Source organism: Palaemon carinicauda, chromosome 21, assembly GCF_036898095.1.
Source record: "Palaemon carinicauda isolate YSFRI2023 chromosome 21, ASM3689809v2, whole genome shotgun sequence".
Classification (NCBI taxonomy): Eukaryota; Metazoa; Arthropoda; class Malacostraca; order Decapoda; family Palaemonidae; genus Palaemon; species Palaemon carinicauda.
Window position 1 is genome coordinate 16,318,357 of NC_090745.1, and position 20,397 is coordinate 16,338,753.

Here is a 20,397-nt window from a genome sequence, read left to right on the forward strand (position 1 = left end):
TTAATAACATCTTGGGCTCATAGGAACGGCATTGGTCTTCTTCTTTACATCGATGACTGGCTGATTCTCGCAGACTCAGAGATGACGGTTCTCCATCACCGAGACAAGCTTCTTGAGTTTTGTAAGGATTTGGTTATCTTGATAAATCTCCAAAAGTCTCCTCTTCTTCCATCTCAGAGACTAGGCACGATTATAGACACCAACCTTCAGAAAGTCTTTCCATCAGACGACAGAATTCTCAGACTAAGGGAAGCGGCAAAACCCTCCCTCAGACGGGAGATTCTACCGGCTCGACGTTGGTTAAGCCTCTTAGGCCATTTGACCTCTCTGATCTGTCTAGTGCCCAACGGCCATCTCATGATAAGACCCCTTCAATGGCAGTTAACATCGTTGAACCAACACTCGGATTCCCAAGACAGCCTAGTCCACACATCACAGAATCGAGTGACAGATCTTCTATGGTAGGTGGCAGAGGAAAACCTCCTCAAAGGCCAAGATCTCCTCGTTCCCCCTCTGTATTTGCTGCTCTTCACAGATGCATCAAAGGAAGGTTGGGGAGCTCACTTACTACGGCACTCGGTCTCGGATCTATGGTCCGTGTCCGAAAGGTACTAGCTCATAAATCTCTTGAAGATGCGAGCAGCCTTTCTAGCTCTTCAGCAGTGCCATCAGTTGCTGGCAGGTCACTCTGTGGTATTGATGAGGGACAACACCACAGTAATGGCTTACTTAAACAATCAAGGAGATACCTTTTCACTGCCCCTATGCCATCTTGTAGTAGAGATTCTTTGAGGATCAGAAGATCATTCGGTGTCCTTATCAGCTCGCTTCATTCTGGGCAAGAGAAATGTGCTCGTGGACAACCTGAGCAGGGCGACTCAGATAGTGGGCTCCGAATGGTCTTTGAATCCTCCAATAGTGAAGAAAATCCTGACTTTGTGGGGTTCCCTGACAGTGGACCTGTTGGGAACATCTCTGAACTTCAGGCTTCCGTTATACTGTTCCCCAGTCCCTAACCTGCAAGCTCTATGGGAAGATGCATTCCAACAACGGTGGGACAACATTGACGTGTATGCCTTTCCCCCATTCGGTCTGATGAGGAGATTACTTAACAGAATCAGAGTTTCTTGCAATCTACTGATGACCCTCATAGCTCTGCTTTGTCGTCAGGCAGAGTGGTTCCCGGACCTCCTCCATCTTCTTATGGATCTCGCGAGAAAGCTACTCCCACGATCCGATCTACTCAAACAACTACACGCAAACATCTTTCATAGAGTGGTTCCGTCTCTACGGCTTCACGCCTGGAGACTTTCCAGCATCTCCTCTGTCAGACAGGATTTTCACAACAGGCTGCGAAACGGATGTCTGGTCACTCATGATAGTCCTCTGCCTCAGTATACCAGGCAAAATAGAACGTCTTTTGTGGTTAGTGTTGTGGCAGAAATATGTCTCCCCTTGATGCCTTTATTCCAGTAACAGTGGAGTTTCTGATTTATCTTTGGGAGGAAAAACACCTTTCAGTCTCGGTGGTGAAAGGCTATTGCTCAGCCTTAAGCCTAGCCTTTAGATTGAATAGGTAGGACCTTTCCTCGTTGGAACTTTCTTTACTCATACCGAGTTATGAGATCTCTTTCGGCCAGTCAGAGATAAGACCTCCTCCTTGGAACGTAGTTCCCGTCTTGAGGTCCTTGAAAGGCCCTCCCTGCGAACTATAACACCATGCAACAAGACCGTAATGTCACTCTGAAGACGGCGTTCCTACTCGCTTTAGCGTCCGCTAAGAGAGTCAGTGAACTTCATGGTCTCTTCGTACGACATCGCTCATTCAAGGGGATGGGGAGAAGTGACTCTTGGCTTTGTCCCAGAGTCCATTGCAAAGACTCAAAATCCTGAGGTACTGGACCCTAGGTTCGGGCCTTTTCAGATTAAGAGTCTACGGTCTGTAACCAGTGATCCAGATCAATTGTTACTATGCCCAGTAAGGAGTTTGAGGTACTACTTTAAACGTACACCAGCAACCCGACCCCGACTAACATCATTGTCAGAACTAAAAGGAGGATCACAAAAAACTGTTTCAGCTTTGATACGCAAGGTCATTGGCCGTACTATCAATCCTGAACATCATCCGGCTTGCAGACCAAGAGCTCATGATATCACGGGTATCAGTACATCCCTGGCATTCAAAAGCAACTTCTCCGTATTGCAAGTTTTACAATCTGCTGTTTGGAAACGTCAAACTATTTTCACAGCACGTTATCTACAAGACATGACCCACAGGAGACTCGATACGTTTTCTATCGGTCCTGGGTGGTCGCTCAACAAGTGGTTTAAAGTACCTCGGGATCCTTATTGGACGGGTAGCAGTTGGTTGAAGGAGCTTGTTTCTTGGGTTAAGTCTAGGATGAATGAAAGTATGTCTCTCTTTGTCCTTTCTTCATCTTTCCCTCTCTTGGGACACTGCGCCGTGAGTCCCTATGCAAGCTGACTTCAACTACTGCAGGTAATAACCATTTTCCTTGTGTAGCCTAGTATAATTTATGTTAATATACTCATACATGTCCCCAATGCTTCCCACGAGTTAAACATTGGGAAACATCTATTTTTATGTGTAAAATTCCTACTTAGAACATTCTTACGTAGACGTTCATATACTATATCTCGCGTCCATTTTGGTCTGGCTGCTATCATTCTCTTTTGTATTGGTAAGCGAGGTGGCAAGGTTCCCTCGATTACAGTCTAATACTGTACTAGGCAAACCCAGGTCATTGCCAGTAGTTGGACTTATCCACCCACCTAAGGTTGAGCCATCCATAATGAATAACGTAAGGTTTGTTAGTTAGGTGAACAAATAAGAAATTTGTAGATAGTTTGTATTTGTAACTAATACAAACCTGGAGTTATTTATATAAATTGCCTGCCATCACCTGTTCCCCAATAAGTCCTGCCTGCAAAGAAAAAATGACTAGTTCACTGTTGCATGAGCATATATACAGGTGGCTGGTACCCCTAGCCACACCCTACCCAGTGTCTGGGTATGGTTGCCACCTCACACCAAAAAGTCTAATGGCTACCTTCCAGCTTTGCCAAAAGAATATCCATAGTAAATAACTCCAAGTTTGTATTAGTTATGAAAAAATACGAATTATCTACGAATTTGTCATATTTTTCCTAATTCTGACCATTCTTTATATTCAGATGATGCTATTCATTACGTAGTATTAAGTATGCGGTTAGTTTTGAGTTTGACCTTTTTTTTATGACTCAATAATACAAATTATCATAGAAGTTTTGAGCTGGCTGTTACCAAATTAGGAACAATACTCCTAAATAGATGGTTGAAGGCTTTGAGGAGCAGTTGTGACATGAACCGCATATTGTAGTTTGTTACTTATTTATTTAAAATTGTTATTTATGAAGACAAGAAAATTCACAATCTTTGATGACAAGGAGGAATTAAACCCCTTATATTGTGTATTTTGCCTTAGAAATAGACTTGAGCCTATAAGCTTTATGAGTACAGTATCACTGTCCTCAATATCAGAGGGAAAGACAAACTCTCTTAAAGCCTAAGAGTTTTATGTACTGTACAGTGTTTATATTATAAGTTACATGATTAAAAGTTTTATCTATCCTCATTATTTTAACTTAGTTAGGTTTTCTTTTTGGTAATTTTTCTTATACAGTATTATCTATTTGATGCTATCATATATTGTTTATTCTCCATTTTTCTTTTCTGGATTAATCTCCTTTTTTTTGTGTGTGTGTGGGGGGGGGGGAGTTAGTCTCTTGGGGTTGTAGCCGTCTACTTTTTCTACTAGGTTTGGAGCTTGGCTTGTTATGATTATAATGATAACTTACCCAAAACACTCTTTACATAATACTGTATTGACTTGTATTCACATTGATTTAAATCACACATCTTATTTGTTTTTTATATTATCGTTGTATCTGGTTACAGTGGTACATTAAGGGTAAGAGCTCTTGATGTATTTAGATTCCTTTTCATTTTAATCTCAGAAGTCCTGTGAGCCTACGCTTCAAGTGCTAATTCTGATCTTACCTGCTCAGTTGCCAACCCAACCAGACTTCCTAAGTTAGATGTAGTGGCAAGGGTGCTGCATTCAGTAAGGGTTCTGAATGTTCACTGCATCTAAGAGAGTCTAGACCCTCTGGCAGAGCCTTGAATTCTTTAACTACTTTAGATCTTTCTGCTACTAAACCTTGGCATTCCTGCATTCCTAGTTGCTATTTTAGACCACAAGATTGCGATGCATAACTCTGAGTTTGTAGTCTGGATCCTAGTATCCCTCCACTCGCTAAAGTAACCATTTGTCAGTAGCTTTGTTTTTCATTTGGGGATGGTGTGTTATATTGTTTGATTCTCCTAGCTCTTTAATGTTGTTGGTGATGTTTCAGATAAAGCTGATAGGTTGCAAAATTTTTTGGGTGGCGGAATGCGTCTTTTGCTTGCAAGCTCGGCCATAAGCTCATCCTTGGTTAATGTTAGTTGTGGAAATGTAAGCACTAATGCTTTTATTACCAGAGTGAGTCTGATTATGGAGAAGATTTAAAGAAAATAGTGGTATTATTTATTCAGTGAAAGAAATACATAAAAGAAAAAATTGTTGAATGTGATGAAAAAGACAAAATGATATAGAATAAATAGATACACAACCTAAATAAAGAAAGATACACAACCTAAAATATATTACAAGTACAATAGAGGTGCTGATGCAAAGACTTTGCCTCGAGCCTTAACCTGAAGCTGAGTAAATGTGCAACAGCTTCTATACCAGTTATAAACGAGAACAATCAAAGAATTCAGATCTCTGCCGATATATATTAGGTTCAATTATAGAATGGTGCAATATTAGTTAGGACATTGAAACTCTCATAATTGAATAGATCTTTGCAAAGACACTATTTTGAATACCATGTACTACTGGCATAAATCTCTATTAACAAAGCTACAGATTTTAATAAGAAAATGCCCGTTTGATCCTATGGTCGTCAGAGCACATATCATGGGAGCCTCCTTCCACCCAGTAGTCCAGAAAAACATTGATATGTGGTTCTTCTGCTATAAGTTACTTGTTCAAACAGAGTAAAGGGCCCAACATTGTGTATTTTAAACATATTTGTTATTTATTTTCAATATTGGAATATGCAATATAATTACAGTGATACCTCTACATACGATCTTAATTTGTTCCAGAAACTACTTCATATGTTAAAACGATCGTATGTTGGAGCAAATATTCCCATAAGAATACATGGTAATTGATTTAATTCGTTCCTCAGCCTAAAAACCCATACTAAATCCTTAATAAATGGCTACACATAATTACACGTGACATTAATACAATGCCTGTATAATAAATACATATTACAAACCAAAAAAAAGAACATAATAATGAAAAAATAAATAAAAAACGGGTGGTAATGTAACACTTTACCTTAGCGACAGGCCAGCGCAGGTGTAGGGACTTCTACGCAGGAGGAGACGGAAGATCAGCGAGGAGGTAGGGACGGTGACTTTGTACGATAATGTGTACGATAACTTACACTACTACGTGAACTTTAACTTAACTTAGCTTATTTTTTTTTTTAATTTTTATAATTTCATATTTTTTTTACATTTTTTCTTTTCTTATTTTTAATTTTCATCACTTTCACTCGATTCGGTCTTCCTTTTCTTTGCTTCACTTTCTTTCTTTTCATCATGATCACTAGACCGTTTTAAAGATTTTTTAAATAAACTATCGAGTGAAAGTTGCTTTGTACGGCTTTTGAGGATTTTTCTAAAATGCGTTAAGCAAACATCATCGAACTGCGCAACAACACGGCAAACCTGAAGTTTCTGTGGGTGATGCTTGTCGATGAAATCAACAACGTGTTGATGATATGCCAACATCTGTTTTATTTCCGCCGTACCTAAGATTTCGCCTACCTCCTCGATCTCCTCCGACTCACTCAACTGCGTTTGGAACTCATCATGCTGCATGGCTTGCAACTCCTTGAGTTCCTCGGTGGTGAGCTCTTCATGATGCTCATCGACGAGTTCGGTGATGTCATCTTCATCTACCTCCAGACCCATGGACTTGCCAAGGGATACAATCTCTTCGACGTCTTCCTCGGCGGCAAGCACAGGTTCATTCTCGGGGACAAAACCTTCAAAATCTCTGGGAGCAACAGCATCAGGCCAAAGCTTCTTCTAAGCGGAATTCAGGGTCCGACGAGTTACTCCCTCCCAAGCCTGATCAATGATCTTTAAGCAGTGCACGATATTGAAGTAGCTCCTCCAAAATTCACGCAAAGTTAAGTTGGTGCTTTGCGTGACATTAAAGCACTGCTTAAATAAGTGCTTTGTGTAGAGCTTCTTAAAATTCGAGATGACTTGCTGGTCCATGGGCTGGAGGATAGGGGTGGTATTCAGTGGAAGATACAACACCTTGATGAATTTGTATTCGTCGATGATATCATCCTCGAGTCCGGGGGGGTGAGCGGGTGCATTGTCCAAACAAAGCAAGCACTTCAAAGGCAAATTCCTTTCCTGAAGATACTTCTTGACAGCAGGGCCGAAAACTACGTTTACCCATTCCACAAAGATATGCCTAGTAACCCAAGCCTTAGAATTAGAACGCCATAGAACATGTAGCAGGTCTTTATTAATTCTATGTGCTTTAAATGCCCTAGGGTTTTCGGAATGGTAAACTAATAGAGGCTTAATTTTGCAGTCCCCGCTGGCATTGGCACAAAGCGCAAGAGTCAACCGATCCTTCATTGGCTAATGTCCAGGCATTTTCTTCTCTTCGGCAGTAATGTACGTTCGACTAGGCATCTTTTTCCAAAACAGACCGGTTTCATCACAGTTGAAAACCTGCTGCTCTACGTAACCTTCCTCCGCCACGATGCTTTCGAACTTTTTAACAAAGTCTTTAGCAGCCTTAGTGTCCGAACTCGAAGCTTCTCCATGACGAACAACTGAATGAATCCCGGTCCGTTTCCTAAATTTCTCGAACCAACCTCGAGACGCCTTGAATTCCTCCGTCGTAGGATCGGCTGAACTCTCCCCCGCGTCACCCCGAGAGCGTGCCGCCTTCAAGTCACTGTAGATAGCGCTGGCCTTCTCACAAATGATCGTTTCCGTGATCGTATCGCCAACAATCTCCTTGTCTTTGATCCATATTAACAAAAGTCGTTCCATCTCTTCAAGGGTAGGGCTACGACGTTTAGAAATAATCGTGATCCCCTTCGAAGGTTTCGCTGATTTAATGGCTGACTTCTGTTTTATGATCGTCGAGATCGTCGACATATTCCGGCCATATTGTCTAGCCAGATCGCTAACACGTACACCTCGCTCATGCTTTTCTATGATTTCCTGCTTTAATTCTAATGAAAGCATAGACTTCCTCTTTTTCTCACCACTGCTACTACTTCCTGAACCGAAACTAAGCTTTTTAGGACCCATGATTACGGAACACAGAAAACAACACGTGAAGAGGCAAGATAAAAAACTGTTAAAACTGAGCGAATAGAGGACAACCACACGATGCACACGCGATGAGAGGACTGATCAAGGTGACGCTCGATTGGCGTCCCTCCGATGTGCTGCCGTCTAGCGGCGTCAACAACAAACTACGCTGCACGCTTTCGAGAAAATTCCACGGGTAAGCGTATTGTTTACGTCGTATGTTGGAGCAACACTTCGTATGTTGAGACAGAAATTTGGTAGAATTTTACTTCGTATGTTGGAAAATTCGTATGTTGGGACAATCGTATGTAGAGGTTCCACTGTATAGGTCTTATTTTATTGATCATGTTAATAAAAGGTTAGGGTAGAAACATTTGTTTGATATATTTAGTCTGATCATTGGAAATGGAAACCAAGTCAATGTACGAACAGATGCTGCAGCGCAAAGCTAAAGCTCAAACCTTTGTTAAGTGTCTATTCACTCCTTTCAGGTTGTATAATTGATAATTATGGCAAAATATTAGTCCATGGGGCTAACGCTCGTAGCGAAATATAGTTCGCTTACCAGAACATAGTAGCAGTGAGATAATGTTTAATCGCGAGTGAAGTGAGCATGTGGTATAGTAAAAACCAATAAATCATTAGTTTGATTAAGTAACGAGGTTTTTTTAATACAATTATTGAACACTTACGAATGTCTTCATAGAAAATGGCGGGGAATCCCCTGTTTTCTATGCATCTGGAAGTCTGGCAAACAAAGTTCCAGTGTTTTGACAGTGTTTCATTACTGTTACTTTGTTTTGACTACGTTAACTTTTTTTTTTTATTATGATGATTGTTTTTAATAACGATGACTGATGGAAACTAAGTTTAAACAAGTTAATTTAAATATCAACACAAATTAGACAAAATCACTTTATTTCAAGGTGTTTCGAATGTAGTTGATAACAATACCTAGCGCAAAGCTATAGCTTTCCAGTTATGGTAGTCGAGCCACCATAGCTCAATAACTATGGATTTCCAACAGGAATCATTATCAAAAAAGTTCAAAACACCACAAAATACATTAGAAATCAGTCTTGTTTTCTACAAACAATTTATTGCACCATTCTATAATTTTACCGAATATTGCCAACATTTAATTAAAGATTATGGACAACGCCTCCCACTTCATATGCTGACTGTACAGTAGATGGTGAAAACTGCAATGTTGATCCAGAATTGTGATCTTGATCCATATCATCTCCAAAATTTCATGGTTTCTTCTGATGCATAATATCTATCCATTGTTAAAAATTTTTGAAAATCCAGGGTGTAAATTTGTTTTGATGTAATCTTTAAAATTGTGAAAAATTCAAATTCGGATTTAGAATCCGGATCTGGTACCAGATCATCAACAAAAGTTAATGGAGTCGTCCATGGCCTAAGATCTATCTGTGGTGGAAATTTCGTCAAAATCCATCAATGTGTATTAATGTAATCTTTAAAATTGCAAAAAATGCAAATCTGGATTTAGAATTCAGATCCAGATCATCTCCAAAATTTAATGGGATTGTTCATGACCTACGATCTAGTTTTGATGTAATCTTGTACTCTGACACAGAAATAAAATAAATAGATAAATAAACCGACTAAAAAATATAACCTCCTTAGTGGAGGTAACAAATAGGATGGTACTGCATTATGTTTTGGGTTATCCTTTAGGAAAAGATGAGGATGAACGAGACACTGAGATATTCTAAAAATAAGTCAAGTTAATTTTTTATGCTATTTTCCCAAGTATTTGGAGACAGTTTCTTCCAAGACTATATATATCTCTCAAATATCCCTTTTCGTCGGTGTTGATAGAAATGAATTAATCTAACAAAGCATTCCTCCATCAGCTTTATCTTAAACATCACAACAACATTAAAATGCTAAAAGAATCATAGGATTGGAAATGCCATCCACAAATGTAAAACAAGGTTGCAGAAGAGCAGTTACTTTGCCGAGTGGAGGGACATTAGGGTCCAGACTACCAACTCGGTCTTCTGCATCACAATGTAGTTGTCTAAATCAGCGAATAGGAATTTGAGAATGCAAGGATTTAGCAGCAGAAGGATCTAAAGTAATTAAAGAATTTGAGGCTCTGTGAAAGAGTCTAGACTCACTCAGGTGCAGTGAACATTCAGAACATTTTATGAATGAAACACTAATACCACTATACCAGACTTAGGAAGTCAGTTGGGTTAGTATTACCGCCAAAAGCGAAGCCTCACTTGCCTTCTCAGATTAAAATGAAAGGAATACAATACATTTTAAGAGTTGAAGACCAGCACTATACAAACTTGGCTGGCTAGATAAGTATTACGAGAATGGTCCTGGCGTGTCATATGTCATCATCCATGCTACAAATAACTAGCTTAGTTTTCTTTGGGTTTCTGCCTGAACCAAAAGTAGATTTCATTAGTATTCAAACTAGAAATATTCTTTCCCTCAGAGGAACAGTGAGGCAATCACACTCATCACAGTGGTAATTTAAATTGTAGGACTATCTTTGTGCAGTAATTGCTAACAAACCCAGAGAAAGATCATTTAAAATACAATAAAACTTATCACATTCTGGAAGAGGGTACACCAAATCGATGCAACAGAGAAACTGAAATAACAAGAGACCCTGGTGTTTTGCTTCTTACCATTAACTGCTACAGTGTCTCATTACTTTACTAGAGGCATGTGCCTATTGAAAGGAAAGAAAATGGGAAATTAAAGAAAGATTGTCACAGACAAATGTCAATAAAACAAGCTTTTGGAGAAGCAATCTGAATATCAGAGGAGGTTCATAGAAATAGTGTAAAGAGAATTTGCAATTGGTTGTTAGTTATTAAAATTAACTCAAACACAATAAAAAAAAAATAAGTATAACAGTAGACATGAATGATCAATATTGGAAAAAGGTATTTAATTATTGAATTCTGAACTATGCATGTACATTATACATTAGGAATTAACAATAGAAAAATATTTTTCAATATTAAACTTAGCCGGTGATCATATAAGCTGTCAGCTCTGCTGCCCGACAGAAAAACCTAAGGACAAAATACGCCAGCGATCGCTATACAGGTGGGGGTGTACATCAACAGCGCCATCTGTCGAGCAGGTACTCAAGTACTCCATGTAAACACAGAACCAATTTTCTCTCTGTCGTGCCACCGGCAAGACCTACTAAATACGCTGTTGCTTACTGGATTGATTTTCACAGATTTTGGTGAAGTACTCATTTCTAGTTATTAGCTTTCGCTTTGCAGAGGTTATCTTCAATACTTCCTTGCATTCTTTGATTGAATTTTGGATTATTTGTTGACGACTTGGATAGATTTTGAATTTCCCCTTTGACTAATTCAAGATGGCTGACCCTTCTCAAGTCCCTAAATACAGGAAGTGTAGTGCTAGGGACTGTTCAAGGCGTCTTCCGAAGGCCTCTATCGATCCGCACACCATTTGTTCCAATTGTCGGGGTAAATCCTGTCAATGGGAAGATCGGTGTGAGGAATGCGTTGGGCTTTCGGAATTCGATTTTCTCGAATTCCTTAAATATTCACGTAGGCTAGAGAGAGATAGACTCAGGAGGAGTTCATCTCGCTCAGTTGATTTTTCCTCTCCCCATGCCCCACAACCTATTCCTTCCCCTGTAGTGGTTGCTCCTGATCCCCCTTCTAGCACTCAACAACCTTCGATGGCAGATATGATGCGTGCCATCCAGGCTCTGGGTGAGAGAGTCGAGTCATTGGCGAGTGACCGTAACCAACTCATGGCAGACATCAGGGAGTTGAAGGGTAAGAGTGCAGTGGGTAGTGACCTAGTGAGTGGAAGTGTTGTGAAAAGTGTTAGTGTTGCGCTTGAGGGTGCGTCTGTTCGTGCCTGTCGTCCTCCCAGTCCGGGACCTCTTGCAAGCTCCCAAGCCCAGGGGAGAAGCAATGTCGTACGACCAAAGGGTTCGACAGGCTTTAATTAGCGGACAGACGTTCCCTCCGTGGTTTCGGACGTATCTTGCCAAGATCGCCCCACCCACAAGAAGACGAGAGAGCCCATTTATTCCTCGTCTGCGGAAGATGTTTCTCGGCAGAAACAATGGACCAAGGTCTCACGACCTCTCAAACGCAAGGTCCCTTCCGCGCAAGTCCAACGGCCCAGTTGTAGCCACTGGGTCAGTTCGGACTCGCTGCAGTCTTCAGATGACTGCACACCTCCTAAGAGAGGCAAAGCGGTACCGCAACAGGCAGTAACACCGTCTTTTGCCGCACCTGCTACTGTAGACCCTAAGTGGGCTTTGCTGCAGACCATGCAGACACAGTTGTCATCGTTAATGCAGGACTTTCGTGCGGAGAAGGTTGACGCTGCACCCGTTAGCCTACAACCAACCACGGTTGTGCGTCCAGTTGACGCTGAGGCTACCTTCTCCCGCACTCCAGCTGTGAGAGTCCCGCCACCCATGCGCACTGTACCCTGCCAGCCGCATGTTGACGTTCGCCGACGCACGGAACCCTCTGTTGACGTTCGCGAGTTACAACAACAACTACCTAAGTTGTTTTGTTTTGACGCGGTGCGTCAACCTCCGCAACCCACTGTGGTTACCCCTACTCGCCCACAGCAGACTATACAGTCGGGAGTAGACGCTTTGCGCCCCCGCGCAGCTATGGTTGTTGCCTGCTCTCAGACTGACCAACAGTTCCATGACGTTGCGTCCAGTGCAGTCACGCATGCACCCGTGCTGCCGGACTCAGCTGACCAGCCAATGCCTACTCCTTTGCCGCTTCCTCTTCAGCATTCAGACGATGGACTCTCTGATGATGACGACGCTGCACACCTTGACGACCCGCACACGGACATCGACGAACCCAAGACCACGCCTCCCTCCCTGGACTTTAGAAAAGTACTTGCACTGTTCAAGGACTTGTATCCAGATCAGTTTGTTTCTGCGGCCCCACGCTCACCTCCATCTGAGTTCGCTTTAGGCACGCAGTCATCCGCGCCTGCCTTTACGAAGCTCGTCCTCGCCCGCTCGTCCAAGAGAGCTTTAAGGGTGTTGGGAGATTGGATGCAGTCCAAAAAGCACCTGGGGAAGACAGCATTCTTGTTTCCCCCTGCGAAACTCGCTTCCAGATCGAGCGTCTGGTATGCCACGGGAGAAGTTCTCGGCTTGGGAGTTCCTGCCTCTGCCCAGGGCGACTTCTCAAGTCTAGTAGACTCTCCCCGCAGGCTGGCCATGAGACGCTCCAAGATTTGTTGGACTCCTTCAGATTTAGATCATCTGATGAAAGGAGTGTTCAGAGCGTTCGAAGTGTTTAACTTTTTGGACTGGTGTTTGGGAGCGTTGAGCAGGAAGACCTCCCCTTCTGACAAGGAAACTTCCATGCTGATTATGTCCTGCATGGACAAGGCCATACGGGACGGTTCCAGTGAGCTTGCGGCTTCGTTCGTTTCCGGGGTCCTCAAGAAACGAGAAAACCTTTGCTCCTTCTTTTCAGCTGGAGTAACTCAATGTCAGAGGTCGGAGCTTATGTTTGCCCCTCTCTCGAAGTGCCTTTTCCCAGAGGAGTTGATCAAGGAGATTGCTGCCTCCTTGATTCAAAAAGACACGCATAACCTGGTTGCGTCATCTGCACGCAAAGCCACCCCTTTGCCTTCCGTGTCTAGACCCAGGATGGATACTCCAGCGTCAAGATTCATTCCGCCCTTTCGTGGCAGAGCCTCCAGCAGAGGAGGTGCTCGTGCCGAAGGGAAACGTGGGAGCAAGAAGAAAGGTACCAAGTCCTTTAGAGGCAGAGTCTGACTGCCACATTCTTCAGACAGCAGTGGGAGCCAGACTCAAGAACTACTGGCAGTCCTGGGAGAACAGGGGCGCAGATGCACAATCTGTGAAGTTGCTCAGAGAGGGGTACAAGATCCCATTCTTGCGCAAGCCCCCTCTAGCAACGACTCCCATCGACCTCTCTCCCAGGTACAGAGAGGGGGACAAGCGACTAGCTTTGAAGCAAGAGGTGTCTCTCTTACTAGAAAAGGGAGCGGTAGTCAAAGTCCGGGACCATCAATCCCCGGGCTTCTACAACCGTCTCTTCTTAGTGGTAAAGAAGACAGGAGGGTGGAGACCGGTGCTAGACGTCAGTGCTCTGAATGTCTTTGTCACCAAGCAGACGTTCGCCATGGAGACGGCAAAGTCTGTTCTAGCAGCGGTCAGGAAGGAAGACTGGATGGTCTCTTTAGACCTCAAGGACGCTTACTTTCACGTCCCCATCCACCCAGATTCCCAACCTTTTCTAAGGTTTGTTTACGGGAAGGTTGTCTACCAATTTCAAGCCCTGTGCTTTGGCCTAAGCACGGCGCCTCTTGTCTTTACGAAACTGATGAGGAATATTGCCAAATTCCTGCATTTAGCAGACATCAGAGCCTCCCTCTATTTGGACGACTGGCTTTTAAGAGCTTCGTCCAGTCGTCGCTGTCTGGAGAATCTAAAGTGGACTCTAGATCTGACCAAGGAATTGGGTCTCCTGGTCAATATGGAAAAGTCCCAACTGGTCCCATCCCAAACTATAGTGTACCTAGGGATGGAGATTCACAGTCAAGCTTTTCGGGCTTTTCCGTCGGCCCCCAGAATAAGTCAAGCCCAAGGATGCATCCAGAACATGCTAATGAAGGACCGATGTTCAGTCAGACAGTGGATGAGTCTGATAGGGACGCTTTCATCACTGGACCAGTTCATTGCGTTAGGGAGACTGCACCTCCGTCCCCTTCAATTTCACCTGGCTGTTCACTGGAGAAAGGACAAGACGCTAGAAGCGGTCTCGATCCCTATTTCCGAGAAGATGAAGTCATCACTGACCTGGTGGAAGGACAACATCAACCTCAGAGAGGGTCTGCCACTGACTGTTCAGACCCCCAACCACGTTCTCTTCTCGGACGCATCGGACACGGGCTGGGGTGCGACATTAGACGGTCGGGAATGCTCGGGCACCTGGAACGCGGAGCAAAGAGCGTTACATATCAACTGCAAGGAGCTACTGGCAGTTCATCTGGCCTTGAAAAGCTTCAAGTCCCTCCTTCTAGGCAAGGTGGTGGAGGTGAACTCCGACAACACCACGGCCTTTGCGTACATCTCCAAGCAAGGAGGGACCCATTCTCTGAAGTTGTACGAGATCGCAAGGGACCTCCTCACCTGGTCAAGAGATCTAAACCTGTCTCTAGTAACGAGGTTCATTCAAGGCAACATGAATGTCATGGCGGACCGCCTCAGTCGGAAGGGTCAAATCATCCCAACAGAATGGACCCTTCACAAGAATGTATGCAAGAGACTTTGGGCCACATGGGACCAACCTACCATAGATCTCTTTGCAACCTCAATGACCAAGAGGCTCCCAAATTATTGCTCGCCAATCCCGGACCCAGCAGCAGTTCATATAGATGCCTTTCTACTGGATTGGTCCCATCTAGACCTTTATGCATTCCCCCTGTTCAAGATTGTCAACAAGGTACTGCAGAAGTTCGCCTCTCACGAAGGGACAAGGTTGACGTTGGTTGCTCCCCTCTGGCCCGCGAGAGAATGGTTCACCGAGGTACTGCAATGGCTAGTGGACGTTCCCAGAACACTTCCGCTAAGAGTGGACCTTCTACGTCAGCCACACGTAAAGAAGGTACACCCAAGCCTCCACGCTCTTCGTCTGACTGCCTTCAGACTATCGAAAGACTCTCAAGAGCTAGAGGATTTTTGAAGGAGGCAGCCAGGGCGATTGCTAGAGCAAGGAGGACATCCACTCTTAGAGTCTACCAGTCGAAGTGGGAAGTCTTCCGAAGCTGGTGCAAGTCGGTATCAGTATCCTCAACCAGTACCTCTGTAACTCAAATAGCTGACTTCCTTTTATATCTGAGGAAGGAAAGATCTCTTTCAGCTCCCACGATCAAGGGTTACAGAAGCATGTTGGCAGCAGTCTTCCGTCACAGAGGCTTAGATCTTTCCAACAACAAAGATCTACAGGACCTCCTTAAGTCTTTTGAGACCTCGAAGGAGCGTCGTTTGGCCACACCAGGTTGGAATTTAGACGTGGTACTAAGATTCCTTATGTCAGAAAGGTTCGAGCCGCTACAATCAGCCTCCTTTAAAGATCTCACTTTAAAGACTCTTTTCCTCGTCTGCTTAGCTACAGCTAAAAGAGTCAGTGAGATACACGCCTTCAGCAGGAACATCGGATTTTCATCTGAAACGGCTACATGTTCTTTGCAGCTTGGTTTTCTAGCCAAAAACGAACTACCTTCTCGTCCTTGGCCGAAATCGTTCGATATTCCAAGCCTTTCTAATTTGGTTGGAAATGAACTAGAAAGAGTCTTGTGCCGTGTTAGAGCTCTTAAGTTCTATTTAAAACGAACTAAACCTTTACGAGGACAGTCAGAAGCTTTATGGTGTGCTATTAAAAAACCTTCTTTACCTATGTCGAAGAATGCAGTTTCCTATTATATTAGACTGTTGATACAAGAAGCTCATTCCCTTCTGAATGAGGAAGACCATGCTTTGCTGAAGGTAAGGACACATGAAGTTAGAGCTGTCGCAACTTCAGTGGCCTTCAAACAAAACAGATCTCTGCAGAGTATAATGGACGCAACCTATTGGAGAAGCAAGTCAGTGTTCGCGTCTTTTTATCTTAAAGATGTCCAGTCTCTTTACGAGAACTGCTACACCCTGGGACCATTCGTAGCAGCGAGTGCAGTAGTGGGTGAGGGCTCAACCACTACATTCCCCTAATTCCATAACCTTTTTAATCTTTCTCTTGAAATGTTTTTTATTGTTGTTTTTGGGTTGTCCGGAAGGCTAAGAAGCCTTTCGCATCCTGGTTGATTTGGCGGGTGGTCAAATTCTTTTCTTGAGAAGCGCCTAGATTAGAGGTTTTGATGAGGTCCTTTAGTATGGGTTGCAACCCTTGATACTTCAGCTCCTAGGAGTCGCACAGCATCCTATGAGGATCGCGAGGCTCAGTAAGGAAGACGTACTTAAAAAGGCAGAGTAATTGTTCAAGTCGACTTCCTTACCAGGTACTTATTTATTTTATGTTTGTTATTTTGAATAACTGCTAAAATGAAATACAAAATACTTAGCTCTTAATAATGTAAACATGTAATGCTGGTCTCTACCCACCCCCCTGGGTGTGAATCAGCTTATATGATCACCGGCTAAGTTTAATATTGAAAAATGTTATTTTTATTAATAAAATAAATTTTTGAATATACTTACCCGGTGATCATATATTAAAGGACCCTCCCTTCCTCCCCAATAGAGACCCAGTGGACCGAGGAGAAAATTGGTTCTGTGTTTACATGGAGTACTTGAGTACCTGCTCGACAGATGGCGCTGTTGATGTACACCCCCACCTGTATAGCGATCGCTGGCGTATTTTGTCCTTAGGTTTTTCTGTCGGGCAGCAGAGCTGACAGCTTATATGATCACCGGGTAAGTATATTCAAAAATTTATTTTATTAATAAAAATAACATTTTACATTAGTATGATAATAGGATTTTTTCGGAGTCGTTTTACTTGTAAGTGCTGCAAGTGGCATTTTCCCATCTAATGAAGTGATTTTTATTGCATTTAGTAGTTAACTTTTGCTTACAAAGAAGAAGGACTCATTCCCCTTATAATATTATTCAAGTGTATTGCTTTTCTTTACAGGGGGGAGAGCAATGGATCTACTGGAATATTTCCTAGTGACTTTGTTGAAATTATTGAGACTTCAGATGTGCCTTCATTACCTGCCCTCTCACAACCAGCTCCATCTTCTCACTATATTTCAGCTGATAATTACCAAGACCCAGGCAGTGATTATCTAACAGACATACCTGGAAACACTGAACTACCTTATAAAGTAAATGCTGCCCAATTCATGTCTAATGGTAGTGATGCCAACTCTAGTTCTGTTAGTGCAAATATAGAGGCCCCTTCCTCTGACCCTCCTGCCATTCTGTCCAAAATATCCACTCATTGGAAGACCATTGATGCCAATGATGATATGGATTTGCTTGATGATGCTTATTTCAAGCAGAATCTGCCTGGTCTATTCTCCTCCCAATCTAACAAAAATGACCAAAGAACTCCATATGATTCCAAAATAATTATCCCTCCTTTCAACCAAGCAAGTGCCTCCAATTCTTTCAGCAACTTGGAACCAAGATCTGAAAATATTTCAGGATCCTTTACTACTGATGAGCCAAATAAGTCTTCATCAATTAGTCGTGAATCTTATTTCATGAACAGAGCAAATGTTCAGTCTGATGAGACATCAAATGCAGCATACAGATATGAGAACATAAATGAAGATGAATTTATAAAGGCAAATTCTGACCAATATGACAATGCTTCAAATATTGATTGGAATAGCCTTGGAAGTGATAAACAAATGAGTGCCTTAGTTAATGCCCAAGATGGTAGTTGTGGAGATCATGTCAATTCTTTATCTAGGGAAGTTGAGGATTATTTTTCACAGAACTTGCTGAATGATACCGAAAACAGTAAGTTACATAACAACAACAACATCCATAGCAACATTATTAAGCAGTATAGTACATTGTCATCACCAGGCTATAATGAAGATAATACTGGGATTGAACCATATGGCAAAGCTATATTTTCCTTCAGGGCACAGTATCCTAATGAACTAACTTTCAAAAAGGGAGACATTGTACATCTTCTAAAGCATGTAGACTCTCATTGGACTCTCGGACGAATTGGAAATTCTAAGGGAATATTTCCTACCTCTTATGTAGACATAATTGTTAATTGTCTTCATAATGAAGAAGAAATGTTTTTAGCTAGGGCTGATACTATGGCTCAGGCATACTTGGGGTATGCTAAAGCAGAATATAGTTTTGAAGGAGTCAAAGCTGGTGATGTGACTATGTCAAAAGGAGATCTTTTAAAAGTGATAAAATTTGTTGACGATAATTGGGTTATTGTTGAAAATATAAATGGTTCGAAAGGTATGTGTCCCCAGAATTATCTTTCAATGCTGTTTGAATTGAATTCAAAACCAGAGGAAACTGCTTTTCAAGTACCAAACACTTCATCAGAGGAGAGTTGCAGAAGAGAATCAAGGCAGCTCATACAAACTACACCATCCTCTCGGTCAAGAAGTACCTCTCCTTATAACAAAATATCAAGTAAAAGGTCCTATAATAAGGATGATTTTGGAAATATTCAGCAACAAGAAGTAGAGTCTGTTCTTGCAAAAAATATAGCCTCTCTAGATATAACATGTAAAAGTACTTATACAGACAAGAGAGAAAGTGAAAGTGTGTTTACTGAGAGAGAAATATCAGAACTTAAGACAAAATCAGAAACTGAACCTCCAGTTATACCTCTTAGAGTGTCAAGGTCACTATCTGGTGGTGCTGCCATTACATCTTCTGACCCCAGCAAGTCTGAAGAACTTCCTTCTATACCAGTAAAGAAACCAACTGTAGCTCCTAGAACTTTGAGGATTCCACCGGTCCCCCCCAGAGTTATTGTTGGGAAAAGGAATTCTGTAAAGTCAGTTTTAGATGAGGATAATCAGATTGTTACTAGTAGCGAAAGTCTTGCATCAAAATTAGTACCTCTCGAGCCTCCTGTTGAGCCAATCTATTCCAAAGTCCAGAAGCCCCAAGCAGGCAAGAAATCTTCTAATAAACTCCAGTTGCAATTATCAAGAAAAGCTTCTGGAAGCGGTCAATTGTCTCGTGGAGATAGTGCAAATAGTGCTTCATTTCCAGATGATGTGTCCAATGTCTCATTAAATAATGAAGGAACATATGCATCTGGTAAGTAACATTTTGAGTATGTTCAGCTGTAGATTTTAACGAAGTGTGAAAGATAAGTAGGTTTTGAAAAGTGATATGTGAAGTGCATAATTACAGATATATTTTTTTTATATTTAGCTATGACATACTATATGTACCGTATTTACATATATATTAAGAGGTTAGAAATTTCTTGCCATATTTTTATCACTTGTTTTGCAATATGGTATTATATCAAACCATTTATAAAAGTTCTAGATAAGAGCTACTGGTGATGTATTTTTGTCTGAATAAGAATTACATAATTTTTTCAGATTTGCTACTATCAGAAGCATAAACTGTCAAGTTGGAATCTTTAGTTCACAGGCATAAATGGAGCTACAAAATTTATTAGATCAGTGCAATTGTTAGTGAAAGGGAAAGTGAAGAAAAATTTAATCCATTTTACTGTTCATGAATATGAAGACATAAACCAAATCTAATTTTTTTTTTTAGGATTTTCTGTAGTATTATTTTCTAATATATTTTTTTTATTGATTTCCTCAAACAGAAGCTCAGAATGGGAACACTTCTCCAGCTATATTGCCCCAAAGACCAGCACCTCCACCTCCCCCAAAACTTTGTGAATCTGCTCTTGAAGAGAATGAAGAATATTATTCCTTGCCACCTCAAGGTAATGTGTAGACTATTTATCTACCCTTTATGTGAGCCAATTTGCATTTAAAGAACATTGATATATGACAGTCTTCATCACCAAGTGCATAGGATTTTGAATACAGGAATTTTGTGTTATCTTCTTTGTATTCATAATTTTTCTAGCTGTATAAATACTTGATTCAGTAGTTAGAGAAAGAATATTAAAGATGATAATTATGTTTTCTTTTCATTGTTAGGTGAAAGTGATATTACTTGTACTTCAGTTAAAGCACTGCATATGGACAATGCAACTTCCAAGGTCACCACATCAGTTGATGATGATGATGGAGATGATAATGGTCGATATGAAATAATTGATGAGGAAGTGGTCAAAAGTGAAGAGGAAGTGATAGAAAATAAAGAAGTATAAAAGCATTCATTCATAGTTTAATAAAATTCAAAATTTATATCCAAGAATCTTACCTTTGAATCA

At 41.7% G+C, this 20,397-nt stretch overlaps 1 protein-coding gene across 2 annotated transcripts in view; it reads left to right on the forward strand.

Moving 5' to 3' along the window:
• The window catches only part of LOC137615189 (dynamin-binding protein-like), a 228,203-nt gene that overhangs the window by 60,963 nt on the left and 146,843 nt on the right, over nt 1-20,397 (forward strand). For both annotated transcript variants that reach the window (XM_068344831.1, XM_068344832.1), the window contains exons 6-8: nt 17,167-19,289; nt 19,819-19,941; nt 20,162-20,328. In XM_068344831.1, coding sequence (XP_068200932.1) covers nt 17,167-19,289; nt 19,819-19,941; nt 20,162-20,328 — 2,413 coding nt within the window. The remainder of the gene's footprint in view (nt 1-17,166; nt 19,290-19,818; nt 19,942-20,161; nt 20,329-20,397) is intronic.